At 39.9% G+C, this 26220-nt stretch overlaps 1 protein-coding gene across 2 annotated transcripts in view; it reads left to right on the top strand.

Annotated features, from left to right (window-relative positions):
* trappc9 (trafficking protein particle complex subunit 9) overlaps positions 1-26220 on the top strand; it is a 354132-nt gene that overhangs the window by 176931 nt on the left and 150981 nt on the right. For both annotated transcript variants that reach the window (XM_074687443.1, XM_074687442.1), the window contains one exon: positions 15240-15350. In XM_074687443.1, coding sequence (XP_074543544.1) covers positions 15240-15350 — 111 coding nt within the window. The remainder of the gene's footprint in view (positions 1-15239; positions 15351-26220) is intronic.

The raw sequence follows: 26220 nt of genomic DNA, 5'->3' as shown, positions 1-26220 counted from the left end.
GCTGCTCTTATGCTTGCCCTCTTCAACTTAATGGGTGCTTGATAATTTGAAGTCTTTGGTTAAAACACTGTGTCAGTAAGCTGTAAATACAACTCAGACTACATGTGGCAAAAACGTATATATAGACTTTTTTTTCTTACCCCAGTGATGAAATAACCATCATTAGAGAACGTAACGTTTTTCCTCACGTCACTTCTTGTGCAGGTAATGGGTGATAACCTCAACCTAAAGTTTCATTTTATCTCAAATACAGTATAGTAGCAGCCATTTCCCCCCAGAGTGGGTGAACAGACATCGACCCGCTCTTTAACCACTGCAGTAACACTTTGGAGATGACATTATTGCTATCAAAACCAGAAGAGTCTTGAAGGTCAGATTGTGGCAGACATTAAAGGATGTTAAATGGATCTTCAGTCTCTTCCCTGCGCTCTCACATTCCCTCCTGCTCATACACATACATTACTGCACACACACACTTACATTACACACACACATTCCCAGTGTCCCACTTCACTCCACTTTTCAGCTCCACTACTCTCATGAAAAACGTCCAAGTGATGAAGACTGATCGTGGTCGTAAAATGGCCACTTAAGGTGTATTTTTAGCTGTAATAATATCTGCAGTTTAAAGCGCTCATCATGGCTCGCCACTGGTTCATGTGAACATGTGTGGAACATGTACTAGCTGCTGTGAATATAAGGTCACTGAACCTCTGCTAACATCAGTGCCTCCTGACATACTCCAACTACATGCGGGCTCTGGCAAATTTAAATACTTACAAGTGAAAAAAATGAAAAAATGAAAAATATGTCATCTTACATTTGGCTTTGTGAATCAATAATGCTAGCATTAAAACTATATTTATCAAAGCTGAAGTAAAAAAAAACAAACAAAAAAAAAAAACAATCACTTACTTTCTTTCTCAACTTTACTGTGTCCGTACGGATAGCTGTCCTCTTAACTTCTGTTGCGGCTGCATTACCTTTGTGTTGTTGCTTTTGCAAATCGTTTGACACCTACCAGCCACCATATAATCAAGAAGAGAATGTAGAAGAAGAAGAATCATCAGTAGTATGTGACAAGAACCACTTTTAAAGACCCAAGAGCAAGACTTGATGATGCAATAAAAAATGTCTTTATTGAAGTAAAAAGTATGAACAAAAAACAAAACAAAACAGAAAACTGGTAAAAATTGAAGGAAACAAAACCTCAGCCATGCTGCAAAAATGTTGGTTAGAAAACAAAACAAAACAAAACAAAACAAAACAAAACAAAACAAAACAAAACAAAACAAAAAAAAACCCAGAAAACCTGGCTTAAAATAAACCTTGAAATCAAAATAAGGCTCCATTAAACACTTCAAACAGGTGTGATGAAGAGACACAGGGCAAAGGACGACAAAGACCACTTTGACACAAGGTAATGGGGGGCAGGTGGAAACAATGAAGGTGGGGACAACCATCACAAAGGCAGGAAACACACCGGGGCAGGGATTGAACTTTTAGAGGGTGAGACAAACTAAATGTAAGAGGGAACTAAAAAGTAAGAACTTGACATAAATGATGAGACATGACAGTGTGAGTCTTTATTGTGCTACACCAAAGCACCACCTAAAACCACATTGCCTCAAACAATGGATGAACTGTCTGCTGGGTTTCAGAGCATGTCTTCTTTCTTGTTAGGTTATGGCGACAGCTGTTTGTGTGGCTTGACAAAATGAAATAATGAACGGCAAAATGTCTGCACAGACGCACTGGGCAGATGTGCTCTTAGGCTTGAACTTGTTCAGGATACAGCGCCCTCTACATACTCTTGATGGGCAGTTAGTAAAAGTAGTAACAAATCAGATTTATATAGTGGTTTTTAAAGATACATAACACAGACAACAAAAACAGAGCAACAGAAGAAAAAAAAAAGAAAAAAGAGAGGGTTCACGTCTTGAAAGCAGTCTTGAAAGTTGGTTTTGAGTTGATTTTTGAAGGAGAGGTCTGAGGTGGGGTTGTGAGGTGGAAGGGGGATCCAGAGGGTTGGGGCAGCAGCTGAGGAAGCTCTGTCACCAACAGTGCGTTACATGGTCAGTGGGGACAGGTGCTGAGAGTCTTCAAATAAAAAGGGAGTTCACTTTCAGTGTGTGAAGAAAATAACAAATAATCCTTCTATTAAACAAATCAGCATCTGTCGAGGGAATGATGGGCAGTCCAATAGACCAGTTGTTCCCAATATTGTGAGGGTCACAGAAGTCCTTCCAAAACCAACAACTTTGACAATTGCATATTTATCCATCACTGTAAAAATATGCTCAAAAACAAAGTTTAAATTTGTATATAAAATCATGCAATCAAACAAAATAAAAAACCAACAAACATTGTATCTTTTTTCCACATTGCTTTGTTGAAGAAGTGACCAAACCAGTATACCAATGATATCATTGGGGACAGATTAATTCAGGAAACACAGCAACACCTGCGCTTGCCTAATAACGTCTTGATCAGCTAAATTAAATATCTTCTGCCTTTTTTTAGCTTCTTGCTGGGACATGCTGAAAGTTTGGGAATCCTTGAGACAACAGAGAAATCTAATGCTCACTGAGTCCTCTGTTGGAGACGTTAATGACATTTCAGGAAAAAGTAGATTCCTTTATTTCCTTCTGTGTGTTAAAAAGCACAAGTAGTTAAATGAAATACTGTGGACATCTATCAAAGTGAAGAGACAAACATGGCATGGTCCTTGAACAGTACCATGAAATACTGAATCTCAGTTAAATCATCTCTGAATCAGTAAAATCAACTTTGTCCATTTGTCAGTAGTTAAGTGATGAGAAATATAATATTTAGTTAGCATACAGTTGTAAGAAATACTTTCCTGACAGGGTGAGAAAACACCCTGGTTGTGTCTGAAATCATTCACTCATTCCCTACTCATTACTCACTATATAGTGAATCAGATGTAGTGGATTATGTAGTCCACTCAATCAGCTAAATTAAAACAAAATTTTGGACACTACTCACTCACTCGCCAGCCACTGACAGTGACGTAATTACTCTCAAGTCACTCACCGACGTCTGGGAATGTAGAGTTATCATTTTTCTGAAACACTGCAAAACTGTATTTATTTCAGTGATAACTAATGTTATGTTTAGTGTATTTCCGCAACAGCTAAATATAATAGAAACATTTTGACACATAATTTTTTAAATAGATAAATCATATATGTGCATAGCAACTTATGCTGTGTCTGAGAATTAAAATGTCCAGTGAATGCTTCACCCACCATCAACGGTTCAGCGGCTAACGTCCGTGTTGTTTGTTTCTCTGCTCAAAGTTGTGAGACGGGCTCGTCTGAAAGTTAAACAGAGAGCTCAGTGTTATTCTCTGACAGTTTTTAATGTTGTTTCATGTTATCAGGAATCAGTAATCATGTTATCTGTCATTCCTTCTGTTTGAACCGCAATGCATGATGGTATAAAGTGCTCACATAGTGAGCATCGCTAATACACTACTTTTCAAAATGCATTGTGAGATACATTGAGCGGTCTTTATAGTGAATGGCCATGCTCACTCAGATTTAGTACAGCACTACAAAATGGCTTATTCACTATATAGTGAATAGGGAGTGATTTCAGACACAGCCCCTGACATGTAGCTTTTCATACTTTTGTCTGAGTTAGCCTTACAGCAATAATGTTTTTGTGACCATCTGTTAAAAAGTCCAGAGTGTTTCAAACTTACTCTTTATTTTGAACCTGCTGCATCATTGTCGGTTATTGTCATCACACTCTCTCCTCTCATCCCCTGTGACAGCACCGCTCTCCCAACCGTGACATCCTGCTGGTTGGGTGATGGAGCAGAGATGTACAGAAAAAGCTTTTCCCAGGGGAGCCTCTGTTTTTTTTTCATGGAGAGGTTCAGAGTCACAGGTGCCAGCGCACTGAGCAGATGGTCTCTTTTAACCCACACTGCTTTCAGAAAGGTGTGTTTTCCCATCATGACCCTGGTTTATGATTCACAAATGAGGGATTTTACTGTCATACCATCAGTTGGACAAATAGCATCTAGTTAAACGTCCCCACTTTGTGTGGTTTAGACCCTGCAGCTGAAAACGTTACTGTCTGTGAACCAGGATACTGATAAATGAGGGAACAGGTGGCCCTAAAGGATGAGAGTGAGAAGTTGGTGTAGTTCTGTTCGTCAGCCTGGTGCTGGTTATGTAAGATTAAACTTTGGTAACTTTTGGATTTGATGTATTTAACTGTGCTGTGACAATGAGCTCCTCTCCAATTAAAGTGTGTGGAGCGCATACCTGCCACCTCAGACGGTTGTGTGGGGATTTTGACACCTGAAGAATGGAGCACATACATGCCAGCTGGTGTGGATGACAGATGCTGGTAGAGTCAGATATTAATCTTCATTCTGTCTTCTTGGTATCACAGGTGTAGTCAATATAAAACATTTCTGCTGGGACAATTAGGACATTCCTTCTGGGGAAACAGTCGGGACATTGATTTACTCTAGAAAGATATGGTTGTGTGTGTGTGTGCGTGTGTGTTTTAAAGGAACATGGTGAGTTGTGCTGAGTGTGTGCTATTAACCAGTGAACAGCAGGTCCCTTGTACAAAAAGGATCAATCTTTGCACCATTAGTACGGTGCAGTACCACTCAGTGAAACGTCCCACACTCTGCTTGTTCTCCAATTAAACGAATTGGCAACTCACTCAAGCATCAACCATGTGCGTTTCAAAGAAACTAGTACACTGCTCTTTAAAAAGACCAAAAGTGTGGCTCAATTTCTGCCGGAATATTCTCTTTTCCTTTGTATTATTTTCACCAAAAGTTCTCCAAACCACGAGTCGCTTGGGGTGTTTTACAAGGAGCTGCAGGACTCTGGACCAGATGTTTCCTGCAGTAATGACCTAACTCTGAGAGCAAGGTTAATTAAATCAGATGGTACAGATATTTACAGAGGGTGAAGTAGCATCCAGCAGTTTATTATTATCATAAGAACCATAACAGCTGCGTAACTTTATTTGAAAATCTTGACATGGAAAAAAAATGTATTGTCAATGAACTGGCTCCACATTTCCTCCATCAGCCTCACTTCAGGCTCTGCTCCTGTGGTGGCATCGTATGACGTCCTCCAAAGGGTCTGATTAGTGAGAGTAGATGCTCTACTCATTTCTGTTTTCTGTTCTGTCTACTAGTGGTGGGAGAAAAAAAATATTTAAACAAGTATCCGATTTTTTTTTTTGTTTCATGACTTTTTCTTCGCAAGTCTTTCTTTTTTTTCATTTTCCAAATTTAAATCCTTCATTTTTCATCTTTGTTTATGAGCTGAGTTGGAAAAAAAGTTACTGCTTTTCTCCAGCAGAGGGCAAATTGTTTCTTTTTTAACTAGCTAATATCGTGATGTCAGATCCCCTGAATAAATGCTTAAAACTGACTCAAGTGGCTCACAGTTTTGAGGGAAATATGGCTCCTGATATAGTCAGTAAACAACATCATTAACTTTTTTTCTGAATTATTATTATTATTTTTTTAATTGCAAAAATCTTTAGAAAATCAAATCAGTTGATGAGCCAACCCCAAACATGATTGCTAGCCTTTAAATCTCAAAGAGCAATACAACCTGTCCAGGAAGCTTATACGTACATTGGGGAAAATAAGTATTGAATGTGTCAACTTGTTTCTCATCAAATTTTTTTCTTAAGATGCAATTCAAACGAAATTTCTACCAGACGTTTGTATCATTTCAAATAATCCACACATGAAAAGAAATCACAACATTCAGGTCCATAAATAATGATTATGTGGAATTAAGTACAATAACACACGCTAACTGAGACTCATCTAATACTTAGTGGAGAAGCCTTTGTTTGCAATGACAGCTTCCAGACGCTTCTTGTATGTTTGAACTGATGGCCCACACTGCTCAGGTGTGGTTTTGGCCCATTCCTCTGCACAGATTGTCTTTAAATCTGGAATATTCTTTGGTGCCCTCTGGTGAATCTTTGTCTTTAGTTCTTTCCACAAATGTTCAATTGGATTTAAGTCAGGTGATTGACTAGGCCATTCTCACAGATTGATTTTCTTTTTTTAAAATCATTTGAGAGTCAACTCTGCCGTGTGCTTTGGATTGTTGTCCCGCTGGAAGGTCCAGCCATGTCTCATCTTCATCATCCTGGTGGATGGCAGCAGATTCATATCAAGAATTTCCTCATACGTGGCTCCATTCATTGCTCTGTCAATTATATGAAGTTTGCCAACACCATGAGATGAGAAACAACCCCATGCCATGATGCTTCCACCTCCAAACTTCACTGTTGGTATAGTGTTTTTTGGGTGATGTACTGTGCCATTTCTCCTCCAAACATGGTATGTAGTATGACAGCCCAAAAGTTCAATTTTGGTCTCATCTGACCAGACAACATTCTCCCAGTATTCTACAGGCTTGTCAAGATGCTGTTTAGCAAACTTTAAACCAGCTTCAACATGCCTTTTCTTGAGGAATGGAGTCTTGCGGACTGAGCGTCCATAGAAGCCATGGCGATGGAGTGCATTGCCTATTGTTTTCTCTGTACCAATTGTACCTGCTGCCTCCAAGTCTTACTGGAGCACTTTCAGGGTGGTCCTTGGCTCGTTGAGTCCTCTTCTGACTATCTCTCTGGCTCCCTGGTCAGAAATCTTGCTAGGAGTTCCTGTGCGTGGCCTGTTGATGGTACGGTGGTGCTTGTTCCACTTGTGAAAAATGTCCCCAACGGTGCTGACTGGAATATTCAGGTGCTTTGATATAAGTCTGTAACCAGTTCCATTCTGATGCTGAGCAACAATCAGGTTGTGAATGTGTTAAGAGAGCTCTTTGCCTTTACCCATCATGAGGTTTGTCCTATATAACTGCTTGGTGAAAAAACAACCTTTTTTATAGGACCAGCAATTTGCTCCAGCCCAGCTGATGTTAGTTTGCACTAATTGGAAGTTCAAGTGATAATTACTGACAGATTTCAGGCGGTATGGTGCATTTCCTTGCCAAAGTATTCAGCCTTTCCATGGTGTGCTCAATACTTTTTTCCTGTGGTATCGTACTTGATTCCACATAATCATTATTTATGGACCTGAATGTTGTGATTTCTTTTCGTGTGGATTTTTTTGAGTTGATACCAATGTCTGGTAGAAATTTTGTTTGAATTGCAGCTTTGGAAATAAATGTAATAAGAAAAAAGTTGACGCGTTCAATACTTATTTTCCCCACTGTATGTGCCACTTAGCTAGAATGCTAACCTGACAGTAACTTCAGACAGTGTGTTTTGCCTAACCATTTCAGACTCCTGTCTTTGAAGTAAACCCCTCGTCTCGAATCTGGAGTTGGGCTTTTTTTCATCCACCCAAGACTTCTTTTTGTCCCTTTACAGAACAATCCAGAGAGAGACAGCCTCACAGACATGATAACCACAGTCACCACTCTTCTCATGTAAAGACCAGTCTTTAAGACATATACATGTAGGTTGGAGAAACATGCTATAGGGTTTCAGTAATTGCTTTTCACTGTATCTAATTTACATCTCTGGCTCCTTCTGCGTCTCAAACCTTTTCTTCTTCTTTTTCTCCTTCTCTTGTGTTCCATAAGAACTCATTCTCCACATCTTGTCTTACCTTTCTCTGGTTCTCTCTCTGCAGCATGCATACACATGGACCATTTCCCTTTCACATTAATTGCAGACCTTACTTTCTCTCTTCCTGCTTTCTCACCTCTGGCCATACGTAAGGTGACAGATCTGTAAAAGAAAGAGACTGAGAGCCAGGAGGTGTGAAATATGCAGTGATCCATACTTTACAGGGACTTGTTAAAATCCCATTTGCCCAACATTGTGTTGCCTCTGAAATATGCATTGGTCTCTGGGGGAGAATGAACAGGTTCTTTGGTGTGCTACTGTTGTAGAGCATTCTGTTTAGCATCTGTAAAGAAGTGAGTAGTTTATCCCCCAAAAGAAGGGAACACTCCCCTTCTCTTTTTTCCTATATGTTTTCACATGATGAACAGAGGAGTCATAGCTTTTGGACACCTTTCACATCACTTCAGTCTCAGGTTGGGTTCTACTGAACCTTTGTGTTAATTTATAAATAGAAGAACATTTCATGTACAGAAAAAAAGAAGAAATATATATATATATATATATATATATATATATATATATATATATATATATATATATATATATATATATATATATATATATATTCATTTTTTTTATTTGCAAAGTATAAACCTGTAATGTACTTAGTTCATTTGTTGGCAAGCTTAAGCTCTAATAAATTCTTTAATATTTAGGTAATTAAGAAAAAAATGGTGCATTATTTTGTCAACTGTGCTATGGACAAAAGTTGTGACTATGGTTCAAAATAAACTGAATTTAGAGTTTTTCAACATTTATCTGTAAGACTACACTCCCAGAAATGTCCCTCATCATTAATATCACAGTTAAGATGAAATTTAAAATAATTATGGCACAAAAATCATGTTAACACAGCTGACAGCACATGGTAACACAGTCGACATTTCCTCCATTTTTTGCTCTTGTGCTAACTGCAGAGCTTGAACATGGCACCACCTGACCTCCATCAGCTCATATTTCTGCTCCTTTTCTTCACAGTTTGGTCTTTATAACATCTATAGTAAGAAGAGCAGATAATGTTGGTAACACAGTTGATGAACAGTTAATGCTCCCCATGTACAGATATAATATTGATGAGGAGGAGCTGAAACATGACACACTATCTTCAAGGTTCACACCAAAAAGGATGGGACCTCAGCTGATTTGGGTCATGTGACTTTAGAGCGAACCACTGCTGATTTATAGGGTTTTTAAAAATAGTTTTTAAAACAACTTTGAAATGTTTTGATGATTATTTTAAACAAACAACAACAACAAATAATACTGAAAATAATAAAAGCAAACATTTATTCTAGTGTTAATTTTTCAGAGCAAAGTTGAGAAATCAGACGGCACAAAAACTGCAAATTCCAACACATGATTTGCATTTTTAGCTAAATAAATAAAGGAACCTGTTCACTCTCTGTATTAAATGAAAGTGAAGAATCACCAAATGACCCACTGTAGAATTGGTCATTGCTATTCAGCAAAATTGGTAATTATACCCCATGGACATAAAATGTAGCCCTAATTATAGAATCACTCTTTGACTTGTTATTTTTAGCTCATCATTGAGCTGAGTGTGAGTTAATCCATGGAAGTAGCATGTAGGCTGCTGTTTTAGGGCCTGGTGTGAAGGTTTTTGTCCACCTCTGTGTGAAGAAGTGACTTCATTTGATACACTTATGATCAAAATTTTAAGACTAGTTAAAAAAAAACTGCATAAATTTACATTTTTCACTGTTGAATCTTGAAAAAGTTCTAAGTAGGGTGTCAAAAAGCAAAAAACAAAAAAGAAAAAAAAACGAGGAAGCGATTTATTGCAGACAACAGTTTAAGCTCATCAGCGGATCAAAAGTTTCAGATCCCATCCTGTAAAGACAAAATCTGCTCTAAAATGTGGATTCAGGATAAAAATCTTTCTCTCTTTGAACGACGTTGAAGTAAGTATGATGATCTTTTTGAATTTCTTCAAAGTTCCTGAGGGTTGTGGAACAAAAAGTCCAGTGGTAGACCCAAAGACATTTCACTGGCTGTTCATCAGGACAAGAGACGATCTTTGGCCCAAGTTGAGGCCGTAACCGGAACCGACTGTAGCCCAGTAACCATCAGACGCCATCTGAGAGAGAAGAGACACGTCTTTAAAGACCTCGTCTCCTTCAACGCCACAAACTCGTCGTTTGGACTTTTTCAGAGAGCAGCAAACATGGGACACTGAAAGGTGAAGAAAGTTTGATTCTCTGAGGAGAAAAAACTGAACCTTGACATCCTGATGGCTTCAACGTTACTGACATGACCAGGAGATCCCACTGGAGATGTTTTCACGGCGGCACAGTGGAGGGGGCGCCATCATGATCTGGGGCTTTTTCCTTCAATGGACCAATGGAGCTTCATGTTGGTCAGGGGCGTCAAACGGCGGTTGGCTCTGTGGAGATGTTGCAGGGGGCCTCCTTCATGACTGAGGGCCCTGGTCTGTGTGGGAATGACTGGGTTTTTCAACAGGACAACGCTGCAGGTCACAATGGGCACCTGACAAAGGACTTCTTCCAGAGGACAAAGAACATTTGGGGATGGATGGAGAGGGAAGTTTACAAAAATGAAAAATTGACAATTTTTTTGAAGTGATCAACAAGAACGGTGCTGTGTGAAGCATTTTGGGTAGACATGACACAGATCTTTAGAAAGTAGACCATACATTTCTAAGTCTAACTTTGACCCACGAGTCTAAAACATGCTTTTCTGCTTGTCTCTTAGCCAGTCAATATTCATGATCTGATTTGAATCTGTTGCAAGTCATGGTTCATTTATCGTCCATCAAGTATAAATGGAGCATATTTTAAAGTGTTGACATCCAGACATAAATGTTGCCTCCAATTTCGCTCGGAGCTCCTGTAGCAACACAAAGACCTAAAAATAGCTCCTCATTGGCAGCTCTCTAAACCAACCAGGCTAATTGAGGCCATTACATTTTGTTAGCAGGGTATTTGTCACGTTTGCGTGCCAGAGTAAGGCAGCAAAATCAGCACATATTGATTGCAGATTTGCAGAATCGACAGAGGTGTGGGCCCAGTGTCATTGATCAGGATTTCTGCCTCCTCCTCCTCCTCCTCCTCCTCCTCCTCCTCCTCCTCCTCCTCCCACTGTGTGTTCCATCTTTACCACCCACTACCTCACAATAACAGCGCGCCGCGTCCCAGCTAATGCCCATCCGGTGTCAGCAGCTTGATTTATCTGTGTGGTCGGCGCAGGAACAAAAATAATCAGACTGTCGCCCCGGTGTTTCTGTTTGGTATTGATGTCTTTCTGTGGTCCTGGCATAGAAATGTGAGGCGCCAGGTTTAGACATTCACTTTGCTGCAACAGGGTCCTCTCCAGATCAATAATAGCAAAATGCTGACCTCATGGTGCATTTGTTAGTGTGGCTGTGTTCTCAGAAATAGACTGTAGCACTTAGTATCTGGCTTTTTTCCCCTTGGCACTCCTCCAGTTGTACCTGAGAGGATCTGTAGTAAAGTCTCTTTCTGGATTTGGGGTTTGTCTCTTTTAAATAACAATAACCCCTGCCTCTTCAGACTCACGCTGCAGTTATTTTGTGATTTCACGCACATACGGCTGAAATATGGATATTTCATTGATGGTTGATTTGTTATGCACACTGTGAGCAAAGAAGCAGCTTTGATACGTGTTCACTCCAAAGGGACCTGGGATAACTTTGTTCCCTCTTTGCCTCACTAGTTTCTTAAATAGGATTTAAAAATTCACAGGTTGAAATGGAGACAAGTAGTTAGAAACCCCATTGGCACTGATGAATTATTTATTCAGCTGAGATCTCAGTGCCCTCTGTAGTGTCTCTGCAGAATACTTATCAAAATCACTCAGTGTTGGGATTCAGTTCCAGCATGCTCCAAAAACAGCAGCCGTAGACGTCGCAGCATGGCCGTTTAAAGTCGTCCGTTGTTGGCTCTCAGTTGGAGCTTATCAGGAGGCACAAATCGTGATCATCTCTGCCTCCTGCCTATCTCTGGCCCTCTCCCTTCAGTTTATCTCAGGTACTTAGTGCATGAGCAATGAGCCGCTGCTTCTTAACTAGGTGGCTTGATTGATCACCTCAGCTAAACACCACGACCTATAAATCAGTTCCTCGCCCCTCTCAGCTCGTTAATCACGTCCGCCAACAAAGACAACGAGACAATTAAAGAAACACGGGGAGGCTTTAAAAAATATGCTCCTTTAATTGCCAAAGCAGTTTATTAGGGACTTGGGCGAGCTAAACATAAGCCTCCATTAACCCTGAGATTTAAGAGGCGAGCCGCTGGCTGGGAGGGGGCTTAGTGTGACCCAGAGGGAAGATGGGCTGATGAGGAGCGTTTCATCAGAACAAAGAACACGTTTTTACGTCTGCTGTTTCTGTTTGTTTCCACTGACTGTGATGTCCTCAGAGCTGGATCAACACCTCTCCTTTTTACACCTGACAGCCGTCATGTTTCAAACCCCCTGAACTACATAAAAAAGCACTTTATTTTAAGCTTGTTGGGAAATAATAAAACGAAGGATTAGGAGTGACTTGTTGATCCCTGAAATACAATAAAAGGTTCAAATAAACAGTCTCGAAAAGTTACCTCACATGCTGAACTCCTCTCTGGATCATAACTAAAAGATGTTTTTGTATATTCATTTGTTGTTTGATGTGGGAAAGAACGGTTTATGGAAAAAATCTGAACCGTTTGGTCTACCTAGCTTGGTTTGGGGAGCGTGTGCCATTCACTTCATGTTTTTTCATTCTTTATTTGTTTTACTACCCAGTTTGGAGTTTGTCTGTGTAGATCCAATCATACACATGTGCAACATGAGGTGAAGGAGGACAGCAGAACAGCTGTGGAGCGAGGTGGTTGTTGTTGACATGATGAGCAGAGAAGAAGCATGTGAGGATGTGAGAGGATGTGTTTGTGGCGTTGAGTTGTTCTGCTGTCTGGGAGCTCTTTAGACTCAGTGTGAGCTCTGATGACGACAGGAAGAAAGTGGAGGATAAAACCGTGACTTAGTGATTTTGTTGCTGTGTATAGTGACTCTTCAGACCCCTCTGGCAGCTGTTGTTCAAAAAAGCAACTCGGGACAAATGTAGTGACTTTTCTGGAGTTTTGAGACATGAAGCTTGTTTTGATTTTACTCTCCTCAACACAGCAGTCCCTCTCAGCTGCAGCCAGAGCACAGCAGTGCATGTGAATGAACCACACCTGTGTCTCTCTTTCGGGTCATTCTTACTGGTCCCAAGCCCAGAGGGGGGTTGATATTTTGACGTAAGTACAGGATCGACAAAAGATAGTTTATTTGTAGTTCTCAACATGTTTACAATGTTTGATCTGCTCTCTGTCTTTCACGTGTTGTTCTTCTCCCCTACGGCGTCCATAATGGCTTATAGTGCAATTTAGATGATGTCATCATTCAGTGGCTTTTAGTGACTTCTGGGACAGCCAATAGAGACTTGCCTTACTAATGGGTTGGCATGTTGACACTCAGCTTAAATGATGTGTCAAATGGCAAACTGCCTCAATCTTCCAGGTCTTACATGACCATAGATGATGAATTGATTTGATAATTGGGAAATATGGTATTGTGTGGTGTTGAAAACAGCTACAGTGTAAACCAAACCAAAAGCTGTGAACACAAAACTGTGATAAGATCTAAAGCTGGGGTTTTGTGAATGGTTTCACAAAACCCCAGTTTAAAGTTAGTCAGCTTGAACACTGGGAAAAGTTTGTCTCCCCTTGAGCAATTAAGCCACTCAGAAACAAATTATGGTACAGTTATAAGAAACTCTCCAAAAATGGGTTTTCCACATAATACCTTTATTCATATTGGACATTCTTATTATTATTGTTTTCATAATAATAATAATAATAATAATAATAATAATATTAATAATAATAATAATAATAATAATAATAATAATAATAATAATAATAATAATAATAATAATAGTAATTTATTATTATTATTATTATTATTATTATTATTATTATTATTATTATTATCAGTAGTAGTAGTAGTAGTAGTAGTAGTAGTAGTAGTAGTAGTAGTAGGATTAGTAGTAGTAGTAGTAGTAGTAGTATTGCTATTATTATCATTTATTTCTTTTATTTTTTTATTAACACTATGCTCTGTTTGGTATTTTAAATGAATAAAGACTCATGATACCACTTTGATGGCTTTGATTAAGCTGTACATTCTGCAGAAACTCAACAACTCTTCCAGCTGACGTCACTAAATGAATAGATTTTTCATGATGTTAAAATGTGAATGTTCAAAAAACACATCAGAGGACACAAGACCTAATCGAAGTTATGAAAGGAAGCAGAAAAAAAGTTCGGAGTGCAGGATCAGAAATATTTGGGTTTAAATCTGTTGTTTTCAGGTCAAAATCGTCTGAATATGAATCAAATCCAGATCCTGATCCTGCCATAAAACCATCCTGACATATTTTCTCCATATGCCCCCTAATGGAGAACATGTTCCTTGGTCAGACGCACAGTTTGCTGATGTTTATGCAGCACGTAACACAGAAAACTGACCACTGATCATCTGGGGTCAGAGACACCTGAGGAACAGGTGAGCTTAGGTTTCATCAGTCTGTGATGATGGAACGAGGATGTTTGACCACACTAAGGGACTGATTTTTACAGAAATCACTAAAAGAAACAGTTTACAAACATAGCAGTCTTGTTGTATTTTCAAGGTTTATCAATATGTGAGTAAGAGCTGCTTGGTCAATTTCAGAAAATCTAATGTGGCCCTCATTGAAAAAAAGTCTGGGAACCTCTGACTCAGATGAAGTGCTGCTTTGTAGAATATTAACTTTGAAAAAAGATTTCTAAACTTCAACTTAAAGTATTGAGAGGTAAGAGACAATACTGAATAAAATACAGATTGAAGCATTAAAGGTTCACAGTCCAAACCCCTTTCTGCGCATCCCTACTTTAATCCATGCAAAGTTTTTTTTTTATTTTTTTTAATACATTCCTTCTGAAGAGAAACATCAATGTAATGTCAGACAGGCTGCAGTCTGTTTTCCATCATTCATCCCTTTCATACATCCATTATCATTCATCCATCTTCAACCATGGAAGGAAAAGGAGAAAAAAATCTACTGGGGGTTAGAATTAACTCTTTGAAAAACCAGCGTCATCTCCTGTCTTGATTTAAATCACAAATTGGCCCTCTTATGTTCTGCATAAGAAAAGCAGGCGCTGGATGATGGTCTGCAGCAGCAGGGTCTGCGGGCCTGATGAAAGCACTGCCACCTTTGATGTTGTGACAAGGACTGATGAGTACTTCACACCCCGTCTTTTCTTGATCTCATCGTGTGTCTGGTTGTTTATTTTGAGACAGCCATTGTATCCTCATCTATACACAACAAATTCATGTGGCTTATTAGGTCCAGCAGAGTCTCGCTGTAGAACACGAGTGTGTGAAGTTTTTAATCATTCTCTGTGTTTTAATGACAGGGATCTCTGTCCATCATGAGCCTCTGGAAACAGAAACACCTGCCATGTTTGAAGAGTTCAGCTCTCAGTCCCTGTGTCTCTGTCTGTCCACAGCACTCGCCAATGTCATCTTCTGCTGGACATTTTCAACCCAACGGAGCATGAGCTCACTGTCAGCGCCAAGAACAACCAGGACCTGGTTCTGCATGCCAGCGAGTGCCAAAGGTGAGCTCAAGGTTTCTCTGTCAAAACACAATCAGATGGTGTCTCCCTGCGTCCCCGACAGTGGTTCCTCAGAACAAAATATCTTCAAGGTCTTCTTGTATGTTTTCTTCTTCTTTTTTGTCCCTTTTTTTTTTTTTTTATTTTAGTTTAGCCTTGATTTTGTGTAGCAAATCATTATCACACTTCTCTCAAGCTTAATACATTTACATACCTGGGATATTTCATATTGTTAACACTGAACACACAGGTCAGCTGTTTGGAGAAAAAACATATATAAATGGTGGGACACAAAATAGAATAGAATAGAATAGAATAGAATAGAATAGAATAGAATAGAAAATTCTTTATTTTTCCCAAGGGGAAATTCAGGAGTCATAACAGAAATCAAGAAAACAAAAGTAAGAAAGTGTATAGAAAGTGCAAAAAGCTCCATAAGAAAATAGATGATGACAGCGTGTCCATCATTGTCCAGTCAGCCAGCCTCCACCTCCACAGGGTCCAGGACTGAGCTTCTTCAGCAGTCTGTTCAGTCTCTGTCTCCTGGATCCTGTCTGCTCACAGCAGGTGAAGTTCTTCCAATGTGGTGTTGGTGTCTGATGTTAGCTCTGTTAGCCATGTCTGTGAATAGCATGATGCTACTGTGCCCACTGGTGTTCCCTCTGTTGCTGGGTTAGCACTGCTAGCTCGTCCATCTTATTCGAGATAGATCTTATCTTCACAATAACGATGGATGGAAGGACAGGTCCATGTAGTCACTTCTTAGCTCACACCTGAGAACCAGCACGTCTTCCTCACCTCCTTTTTTTCACCTTGTGGGGAAACATCAGGCCTCGCACCATTTAGCATTGACATGCTACAGGCTGCTGAAACAGTCCATTCTAAGACATAAAACAAGAGCACATGATCTTCTTTAGATCTTCATGAGATCATTATGAGACTTGCCAAAATGGCAAGTGATTAACGCCACTGACACTAAATAGAATCAATATTCAACATTTTATTGAATTTATTATTCAAGATTTAAGAAGCTTTATTGTCATACTGGCACATTTTTACACATGGATAGCCCAAAATTTCACCCCCCAAGGTCCTGTTTTTGAGCCTGATAAACATAAAATAAACATAGCAAAAAGTGGGATTAAGAAGTGATAAAATGTACAAGTTCTAAAAAAGTATGATATAAATATAATATAAAAGTACCGAGAGAGTAAACTAAGGCAGCTGAATTAAGCACTGCTAAATATGCGAGGAAGTCAACTTACTTTACTTGAGTGTAAGGCAGGGGTCACCAACGTGGTGCCCGTGGGCTCCTGGGGGCCCGTAAGGACCACTTAATGTGCCCGCGAGTCATGTTCTAAATAACTCCACTGATTACAATGGAGCTCCTTCTTACCGTAATTCTTCTGTAAATCATTAATAATACTTGTGAAACAATTGACATAAACCTGTGAGCAGTCTCTTCATATAGCACGACCACTTCTACTGTGATTAATATTATTAATCTTGTTCGGATAGTTTTATCAGAAAAGTAGCCATTTGTACCACTCATTTCCTATGAGGTCACCCTCGGTCTCAAAAAGGTTGGTAACCCCTGGTGTAAGGTATTCATAGTGCTGATACGGAACAGGGGGGGTGGGGGGTGCGTAGAGGGGGGCTGGTGTGGATTGTATGGATATATGCATCTAATCTCTACTTCATCTCCTAAGACATCAACAGCCCAGCAACTTTCCGAACACCTGTGGCTAACTTCAAGCTTGGATTGCTTGATATGTGTGAAGAAATTAGCAAACAACAAAAAATGATGAGTTGAGTGGCACTATCAATATACGCATGTTACTAAATTCATGTTCTACAAATTCAAACATTCAAAAAGCTTCTTGTTTAGATAATCATTCAATATATTCTAACTATGTGCAGAATTGTATACATCGTGTTGTTTTTGCTGTGAAGGTGAAGTAGGTTTTGTGGCTCTTGAATGACTTTGATCCAGGCGAGGCATAATGGCTCCTTTGATAGTAAAGGTCACAGACCCCTGCCTTAAAGAGACAGTAGCTAAAGCAAAGTGTTTAGGAAAGATACTGAAATGATCATTTTTTTTAACTCCAGTGTGAGGAAAATTGATTTATTTTTTAGATGTAAATAATGTAAAACTATTGCACCAGGAGGACAGAATAATGACTCAAAGAATTATACCCTCTCTTTAAACTACAGTTTATGGTTCTTGTTGTTTCCTTCATCGACACAAAGGGGGATCAAGGATATAGGATCAGTTTGTCATAGTGCTGAACTTTCCCATCTATAAGAATTATGATAGATATATTGTCAACCTTTTATCAGCCAAGTATCATACAGCCCACCTTGATATATATTTTTTTGTTAATCTGGCCTAAAAAGAGTCAGAGATCATTGCTATGAAGCTTATTTTCTCTTCTTTCAGGAACCATTTGATTATTTTCTCTTAGTTGCACATTACTTTGTGTATTGATTTGTGTAAATGAAAGTTATTTCCCCATAATATCCAAATCTGTTTTGTTTCCACACCAAGCTTCAAATTCAGCTCAGGGACTCTGAGGAAACAGGGTCCCAGCTTTACTGTCCAGAGTTTTCTTTCTGAAGAGTTTCCTGCTCGGAAATAATAGAAAGATGGGGGAAATCCTACATTGTTATAGAATTACACAAGCTGTTTTTACACCTTGGTGACGCACAGAAAAACCTACACACATCATCGTCACACTGTCTTGCAGATCCTGTAGATTCAGTCTTTTTCTTGCTTGTTTTACTTGGCGTTTCACAGGAAAGTGGCAGATTACGAGTCCTGTCAGCACCGTCTCTCCAGTGCATCCCTCGCCACGAGCAGAGGTGCACTGCTGGTGACTCATAGGCCTTCTCCACAGGGGTGGATGTTATTATTTTTGGGGAATTAGGGGGTGGAAAGAGATCTTTTTCAGACTGAGCCAAACATATCATCTCTCTGCTCACTCTGGAAATCTTTCCTGTGCAGAAACGAGCTGTTAAGAGAAGAAGACCAAGATTATGAAGCATTTATTTGCTCAAAATAACTTCAGACATCAGATGAAAGAGAAAAAAAAAATGTTGTTTCTGGAGTATGTGTTTTTGTAATAAGAATTTTAAAACAGTAGTTTGGTCCAAGGTAGAAGTAGGTGTCCTCTCGTAGTGAGTGAATGAAGAACAGCATGAAAACAGCTCAGCTTGTGGTTTGAAGGTGAGAATCCTCACAGATCCCTCTGTTAGTTCATCAAACGTGTGTCTTAAAGCATGCTGTGTAGGGCTCTCAGGGTGGATGATGTAACCTGAATATTGTGGTTAAAGCATACATCAGTTACACATCTCAAACAAACAAAACCTCATTCACTGACCTCAAAGAGTGCCCTGCCCTCGTATCAACAAATTACCTATTTTATTCCTTTCTCAGGTGTTTTAAAAAACCCTTAATTCAGCCTCTGTCTGAGATTCTTTATCTTAGCCGCTGTCTCTTTAAGGCTCCCTGTTCCACAAACCCCCTTCACCCTGATTGGCCCACCCTCTGTAGGCCTGTTAGAAGGCAGAGCTTTGGGCAGACCTTGGTGTTTGAGGTCCACCCCTTCAACACGTTATGAACCAGTTAGGAGATCCTCAAGAGATGACCTCATCATTTCAGCAAAGTCTCATAGTCTGATTTTTTTTTTTTTTCAAACAGAGGGTTTTGAGCAGTTTAAACATCGGAAAGGAAAAAGCAGCCTCTCTAAGCTCTTGTTCTGATTCATTGATGGCTGGTCAGATAAAAGTCATAACTTTATAATTTTAACCAGGCACCTGAGAGACCCTGGAGGCAGAATAAAATCATTTTACAGCATGGGCAGTTTGTTTCAATATCTGAGGAGTGTCATTTCCTTCGAAATGTGGTTGAAACCGCAGCAAATCTGCAGATTTACACTGCATTTGCACTTTCTTTTGAAGAAACAGAGTCCAATAAGTCTGAGTTGCCTACCAAGGTGGAAATGTCTTAGACTCTCCAGATAAATAATGTGGCCACCAACACATTTGTACACTTGATTTAACAAGGGAAGGGAGGGAAAAAACAAGCTGGCGTAGATCCCCGAGATAGGGGGGGGTCTCAGCTCACTTCCATGCAAGCCCCAGCACAACTGACTCATGACTGTGGTTCACACTGTAGTGATGGGGGCAGTATTGAGCCAGTCAAAACAAGAGAAGAAGGCTCCGTGGGGCCGAGCGGCTTCATCTTAACGGGAGTATCAGCATATTATTTTTTAGACGCATTTTTGACTCTATAAAAAAAATGTATGTGTTGATATATGGAACACTGGTATATTAGCCAGATGATTGCTATTACACAAACTAGCCACACACTGCTGATGCTCCATGGCTGTTCTTCCCTGTGGAAAGCAGTTAAAAACCTGAATGAATGAATGAATGAAGATAAGTATACCCCCCGCCCCCCTTCCTAAGATTTCTGACCAATGAGAGAAAACTTTGATCTCAAGTGGCATTTATTTACAACTTTGGACTGCAAGTCTGTTTTAGTGTGAACACAAACGAACCAAGTGACAACTGCAACTATTGTTTTTTTTTTTTTTTTTTTTTAAGTTATTTTGGGGGTTTTTTTTCATGCCTTTAAAGTGATACTCCAGGATGGAACAAGTTGAGTCCTATTACAAGGTTTAGGGCAGAAATTACCCCTACAGCAGTGTTTTTGTGCAGCAGAAGCCCAGAGCGCTCACACCAAACACCCCCTCCCTGCTCCTCTGCCGGTTTCCTCTGCACTCAGACGGGGCCATATTTTACTTGACCAAAAACACAAATAAACGGACTCCCACCAAAAAACTCTGATATGGGTCTGCATTTACGCTTTATTTAGAGAATTTTCAGCGTGTTACTTTCACACAAAAACACAGCTAAATAAGGCTCTAGTTCTCATTGTGTCGTAAAACGGCGCTACCTCCGCTGCAGAGCCACAGCTGGCTACGAGGCGCTCGCCACTTAGTGTATCAGTCAGCTCGTGCGGGTCCGATACAAACAAACGCAGGTAGTCTGCCAGGACGAGGAGACACGATGAGAACTACAGCCTTATATAGCGGTGTTTTTGTGTGACTGTAATGCACTGAAAATTCTCTAAATAAAGCGTGAATGCAGACCCATATCAGATTTTTTCGGTGGGAGTCCGTTTATTTGTGTTTTTGGTCAAGTAAAATATGGACCCGTCTGAGTGCAGAGGAAACCAGCAGAGGAGCAGGGAGGGGGTGTTTGGTGTGAGCGCTCTGGGCTTCTGCTGCACAAAAACACTGCTGTCGGGGTAATTTCTGCCCTAAACCTTGTGATAGGACCCAACTTGTTCCATCCCGAAGTATCACTTTAATGCTAGAGGAGAGGACAGTGGGTAGAGTAGGAAAGAGGGTTAGAGTGAGGGGTGACATGCGGGACACAGGCCACAGGCTGGACTGAAACCCAGCCACCTGCATAAGGGCAACCCTCATGGAGCACGACCTAAACCGCTAGGCCATCTGCACTCCAACAATTGATTTTTTTTTTTTCTCCTGAGAAAGAAAAACAAATGAGCTACAGGTGTGAATACAGCCTTAAACACATTTTTAGCTGCCAGACTCTAAGCTGCCTTCATGAACTCAGAGGCTGAGAGGATGGTCCCCATAGGAAATGATGCAGTACACTTTTTCTGCTTATACAGAAACACTGTATCTGCTCTTTTGAATTTCACTGTAACTGTTGATGTGCAAATGGACAGGTGTTGTTTTTTCTTCTTTTCAGCTCTCTCTGCATTCAACTGTTCTCTTTGTACTTTGTGATAAATGTTTAAACACTTCTGGTATAATTTATGTTTCTTTATGTTTTATTTTGTATCATACAACTCATCCAAATACACTTTCTAAAAGCACTGGGCAAAGGTTGCTTTGACCTTTTTTTTTTGTTTTGTTTTTTAAGGGTGATCTGTTCCTTCATAGTATTTTTTTTTATTTATTTATACCACACATTGAAAAGTCAATAATCAGCCGAAGTCAGCTGAAGAAAAGCATAACTGCTTTTCCATATTGCAGCTTTTAGGAGCCTCTTTAAAGAGATTCTGATCTGAGGCTCCATGCTGGCTATCCATTTACCACCCACTGCTCTGCCTGTGGATCATCAGCACTGTGTAAAACTTTGCCGGAGTGTAAGTGCTATCAAAAGTTGCATGAGTATGAACATGTGATATATCTGACAGTAGATTAGAAAGATCTACTCTGGTCTGTTCATCTAAAAAAAGAAACCACTTACCTGCTGCATTTTGGACTTTTATTTCACGTGAAAAAGTGGTTACAGATCAGATTGCTTGAAACTAAAGTATTTAAAGCTGATATTGTACAAATTTGACTGTGAGGTCAATGCTCTTTTTGGTATTTCTAATCTCTTTATATTTCTTCTGTTTTATTCTTTCTCAGTGAGAAACCAAATGAAGGTAGCTCAGTCTAAATATAACCCGCAGTGTGTGTCCCTGTTCAAGCAGCATAACGGCGTGTTGCTGCTTATTCATCCATTAGAACAGACTTGTTATTAAACCTAAAATTATCACATCAGTGATAAACCTTAAATGGAGGTCATTTCGGTGCTAGACTGATTCTTGTAAACAGATATTTCTATACTTGCCTGAGGTAGAAAGTCTGCTTACACACTTTTCTCAAGTAATAAAGAGCAGCTGGCGCTAAGACAGAGACCAACAGTTCACCCTGCATTAACTCCAGAGATCACAGCACACACAGACATGGAAGAAAGTAAATGTTAGCTTGATGCTAAAAAAAACCTGTTTGAAAGTTATCCACAGCAAACCTCCACGTCACTTTAAATATAAGAGTAATAGCCTGTAAATATTAGTCTAGAATGCAAAAAACTACAGTGCTTCATCAGTGCAGTGTTCATTTGTCTCCACTTTTTGACTTTAAGCTTGTACAAGTGCCACATTGTTGAGCTGAACACTCACAAACTATGGAAATGTGACTATTTAGGAAATGTGAATGCTGAGCTGATCTGCAGGGGAACACGTGGGGGGTGGAACAGGTGCAGCCAACAGTGTCAGGAAGAAAGCTGCAAGAGATGAATCACAAAATAAATCAGGAAACAATTAAAAAACAAATCTGATTTTGATTAACATCAGAACTTATTCTGAATCACCGGCGAATTACAGGTTGACTCACTGTCTGGTGAAAAGTCCACTGGTTGTAAAAAGGAGTCTGGTGCCTCTTGTTCTTCTTTTTGTTGTTGTTGTTGTTCTTCTTCTTTTTCTTGTTCTTCTTCTTTTTCTTCTTCTTCTCCTCCTTCTTTTTCTTCTTCTTCTTCTTCTTCTTCTTCTTCTTCTTCTTCTTCTTCTTCTTCTTCTTCTTCTTCTTCTTCTTCTCCTTCTTCTTCTTCTTCTTCTTCTTCTTTGGCTTTTTATATTTGAAAATCAGTTCCCTATGATGGTGTGAGTCACTAGTTTCAAGTTTTATGCAGTTAGCATGATCATTTTGTAAAATACTGTCTCATTTGAAGTAAAATTAAAAATAAACCTGAGTAAAAAAAAGGGTACCTGTTTATTGAAGGTTGTCTCTACTGACCTTGAGGCTGGCAAAGTGACACAGTAATATTAATCAACACATTTTTTCACGATAAAGAAAGCCCCCCCCCCCCCCCCCCCCCCCCCACCAAAAAAAAAGATAAATAAATAAATAATAATGATAATAAATAAATAAATAAATAAATAAATAAATAAATAAATAAATAAATAAATAAAATAAATAAATAAAATAAAATAAAATAAATGAAAATAAAATAAAATTTCAAGACTCGGAAGTAGAGGTTAAAGAGGGGGTGTTCTGCTTTCCAATATATTAAACATGAATTTGAAGTGACAGTGTTGGATGTTTGGACAAAATGTGCAGATTTTAAAACCTCTATGCATTCATAAGTCTTACAAAACTCTAACAAAACAGTCCATCCTACAAGTAGCGCAAAATCTTCACAAGACTTGCTGAAATGGTCTGCTCACAGCTGTGGCCCCCAACAGGTCTCGAGAGAACTGACCAATCAGAGGGAAGGGGGTTTGTGGAGTGGTGAGCTTGCAAGGGACAGCAACCAGAGTCAAGTGTTTCAGACAGAGGCTGAAAAAAAAAAAAAAAGTAAATGATTAAAATAAAAGATAAAAAGGCAATATGGAGTAACCAGAGGGACCAAATAAAGCCCAAAGAAAGTATGGTACCCCCTCTTTAAAATTAAGTATATAGTTCATGTTTTTCCTTTCAAGAAAGGGGGCTCAGTACAAGATCTGAAAACAATCCAAAGTGATCTGTTATAAATATGGCACTAGATCTTTACAAAGTCTGCTCAACTGATGATGTAGTCAAATTAGGCTCGCCATTGCAGGAGAGGGACTTAAACACCAAGGTCTGCCTGTAGCTCCGCCCTCAACAGGCCTGAAGAAGGCTACAGGCAGAGGAAGAGGGAAGGGGGTTTTTGGAGATGGGGAGCTTTAGAGGGACAGCAGGTAAAGTAAAGCATTTCAGACAGAGGCTAAGATCAGGGTTTTCTAAAGTGTGAGAAAAAAACAGATATTTTTGAGCTTTAGATCATGTAAAGGTACTCTGGAGTCACCAGAGGGAAAAAAATAAAGCTGACAGAAAGTACAGTACCCTCTCTTTAAAATTAAGCGTATGGTTCATGATTTTTCCTTAATAAAAGAGAGCTTAAGGACAGAGGATCACAGTTAAAGGTGCTCCATTGTGGGGGTGCTTAAACACCATAGTCAGCCTGTGGCTCTGCCCCCTACAGGCCTCCCGATGGCTGGCCAATCAGAGGGACGGGGGTTTGTGGAGTAGGGGAGCTTTGAGCAAAGTGGGTGATAAAGGCTGAAATAAGTTTTGTCAAACACCAGTGTAAGAAAAATAGAGATTACTGCACATCATGTAGAGCTGCTACAGGGCCACCACTTCACTATACAGACTAAAAATAAACCACAATACCCCCTCTTTAAGTTTTTAGACGTGTTTCTGTTAAAGAATGAATGAAAAAAAATGCACTGAGAGATGCTTTGATGGGAAAAAGTTGACAATAGAGAATCACAGCCGCTTTGCTGTGCCTTCAATGTCATTACTTCTTCCCATAATTCTTAGAAGTACAACCTTTTCTTTGTCAGACACTACAGGAAGTCAGTTTTATATGCTTGAACATACTCAGAGGTCACGATGCATTATGCACTACTTCTACAATGGAGCTCTGCTTCAGTAGGAACTGACACAGTATGACAGAGTGTGCCTCAGAGGCAAAAGATGTCAGGTCTGGTAATAACTGCACATGTATATTTAGACTTATATGTCTTTCCCCCTCTTTGACTGACATTCCCTGCAGACACAGCTTTGTCTTTTACTCCAGCAGTCAGTGCTCTCATCCTGTGGAGAATCCACTGGAAGCCTGACAGACATTAATTCATTATGAGACGATTAGCTTAGATCCAGCATATTGATTCTTTTCACAGCATACAATATTTCTGTGAACGCAGCCTCTCGTGACAAAAGCCCAGCTCACTTTTTGGCAACGCACGGGTAATTTCCTTTGACACGCACCCAGCACAGATAATTCAGGGTGGGGTAGGATTTTAGCATACAGACAGGATCAGCGCCACATCCTCATAGATCTCCGTCTGCTCAGCCATATTGTGCTTGTCTCTTCAAGTCATCCTCCCTCGGCATCAGATGGCCCTGTCATCTCTTATTTCTCTCTTGTTCCGTGATGAATGAGGTGTCAGGAGCAAGATGTTTTCTGGAGTCTTCATCCAGCGATGGTGAAGCTGAGGCCTGAATCCCACAGAAACACAAATGACTCCGTCAATCACGGACATGTTGTCTGAGAAAAAAAATGGTGTTTAATTGTTTCTGTTTGGGTTTCACACACAACAGAAGAGAGGAAAGGCTTTTGTTTCTGCAGCTGATGGTTTCTGAACTCGGTAACAGGTAGTTGTTTCCATCTGGTGAAACAGCCACACTGTGACAGCTTTTATTTATTGAACGCTGCTCCTGAAATCAGAGATCAGACTGGTTGTGTTTGAGCAGTGGCTTAGTTTGCTGAGTGTGTTTCCTCTCCCTGTGAAGGCGATACACCAGGAGGAGGGAACGGGCTGAGTAATAGAGTGCTGCTTTCATCTTCTCATATCATTCACAGACATGTCTTTACAAGGTCTTTATCCCCTTGATGGTGTTCTTTAATGGCCGATGAAAAAAGGAGAAGCGATGCACCTCAGAATGTGAATGGATGCTTTGATGTCTGGGAGCCCAACAAGGTTCCCGGAGACTGCTGTGACACCACGCAGCGAAGTCCAAACTTTCTGTTTCTTTTCATGTTTGCTTTGAACGCAGCAGAACAGAGAGACACAGACATGAAGAAGATGTGTAAATGTCTTTTTTGTGGTGAGATATTATTTGAAGTCAGCCCAGAAGGCTCACGGTAACAGGGGCGTGTAGTGAAACGTGAGGATGTGCACTCACCGGCCACTTTATTAGGTACACCTTGCCAGTACCTGGTTGGACCCCCTTTTTGCCTTCAGAACTGTCTTAATCCTTCATGGCATAGTTTCAACAAGGTCCTGGAAACATTCCTCAGAGAGTTTGGTCCATATTGACATGATAGCATCACACAGTTGCTGCAGATTTGTCGGCTGAACATCCATGATGAGAATCTCCTGTTCCTCCACATCCCAAAGGAGCTCTATTGGATTGAGATCTGGGGACTGTGGAGGACATTTGAGTACAGTGAACTCATTGTCATGTTGAAGAAAGCAGTCTGAGATGACTCCAGCTTTATGACATGGAGCGTTATCCTGCTGGAAGTAGCCATCAGA

This window comes from Halichoeres trimaculatus, unplaced genomic scaffold (assembly GCF_033239565.1).
Source record: "Halichoeres trimaculatus isolate MK-OKI-2021-1 unplaced genomic scaffold, fHalTri1.1 fHalTri1_scaffold_14, whole genome shotgun sequence".
NCBI classification, from domain to species: domain Eukaryota; kingdom Metazoa; phylum Chordata; class Actinopteri; order Labriformes; family Labridae; genus Halichoeres; species Halichoeres trimaculatus.
Note: the sequence above shows the minus strand (reverse complement) of the source record. Positions and strands in the feature narration are given on the sequence as shown.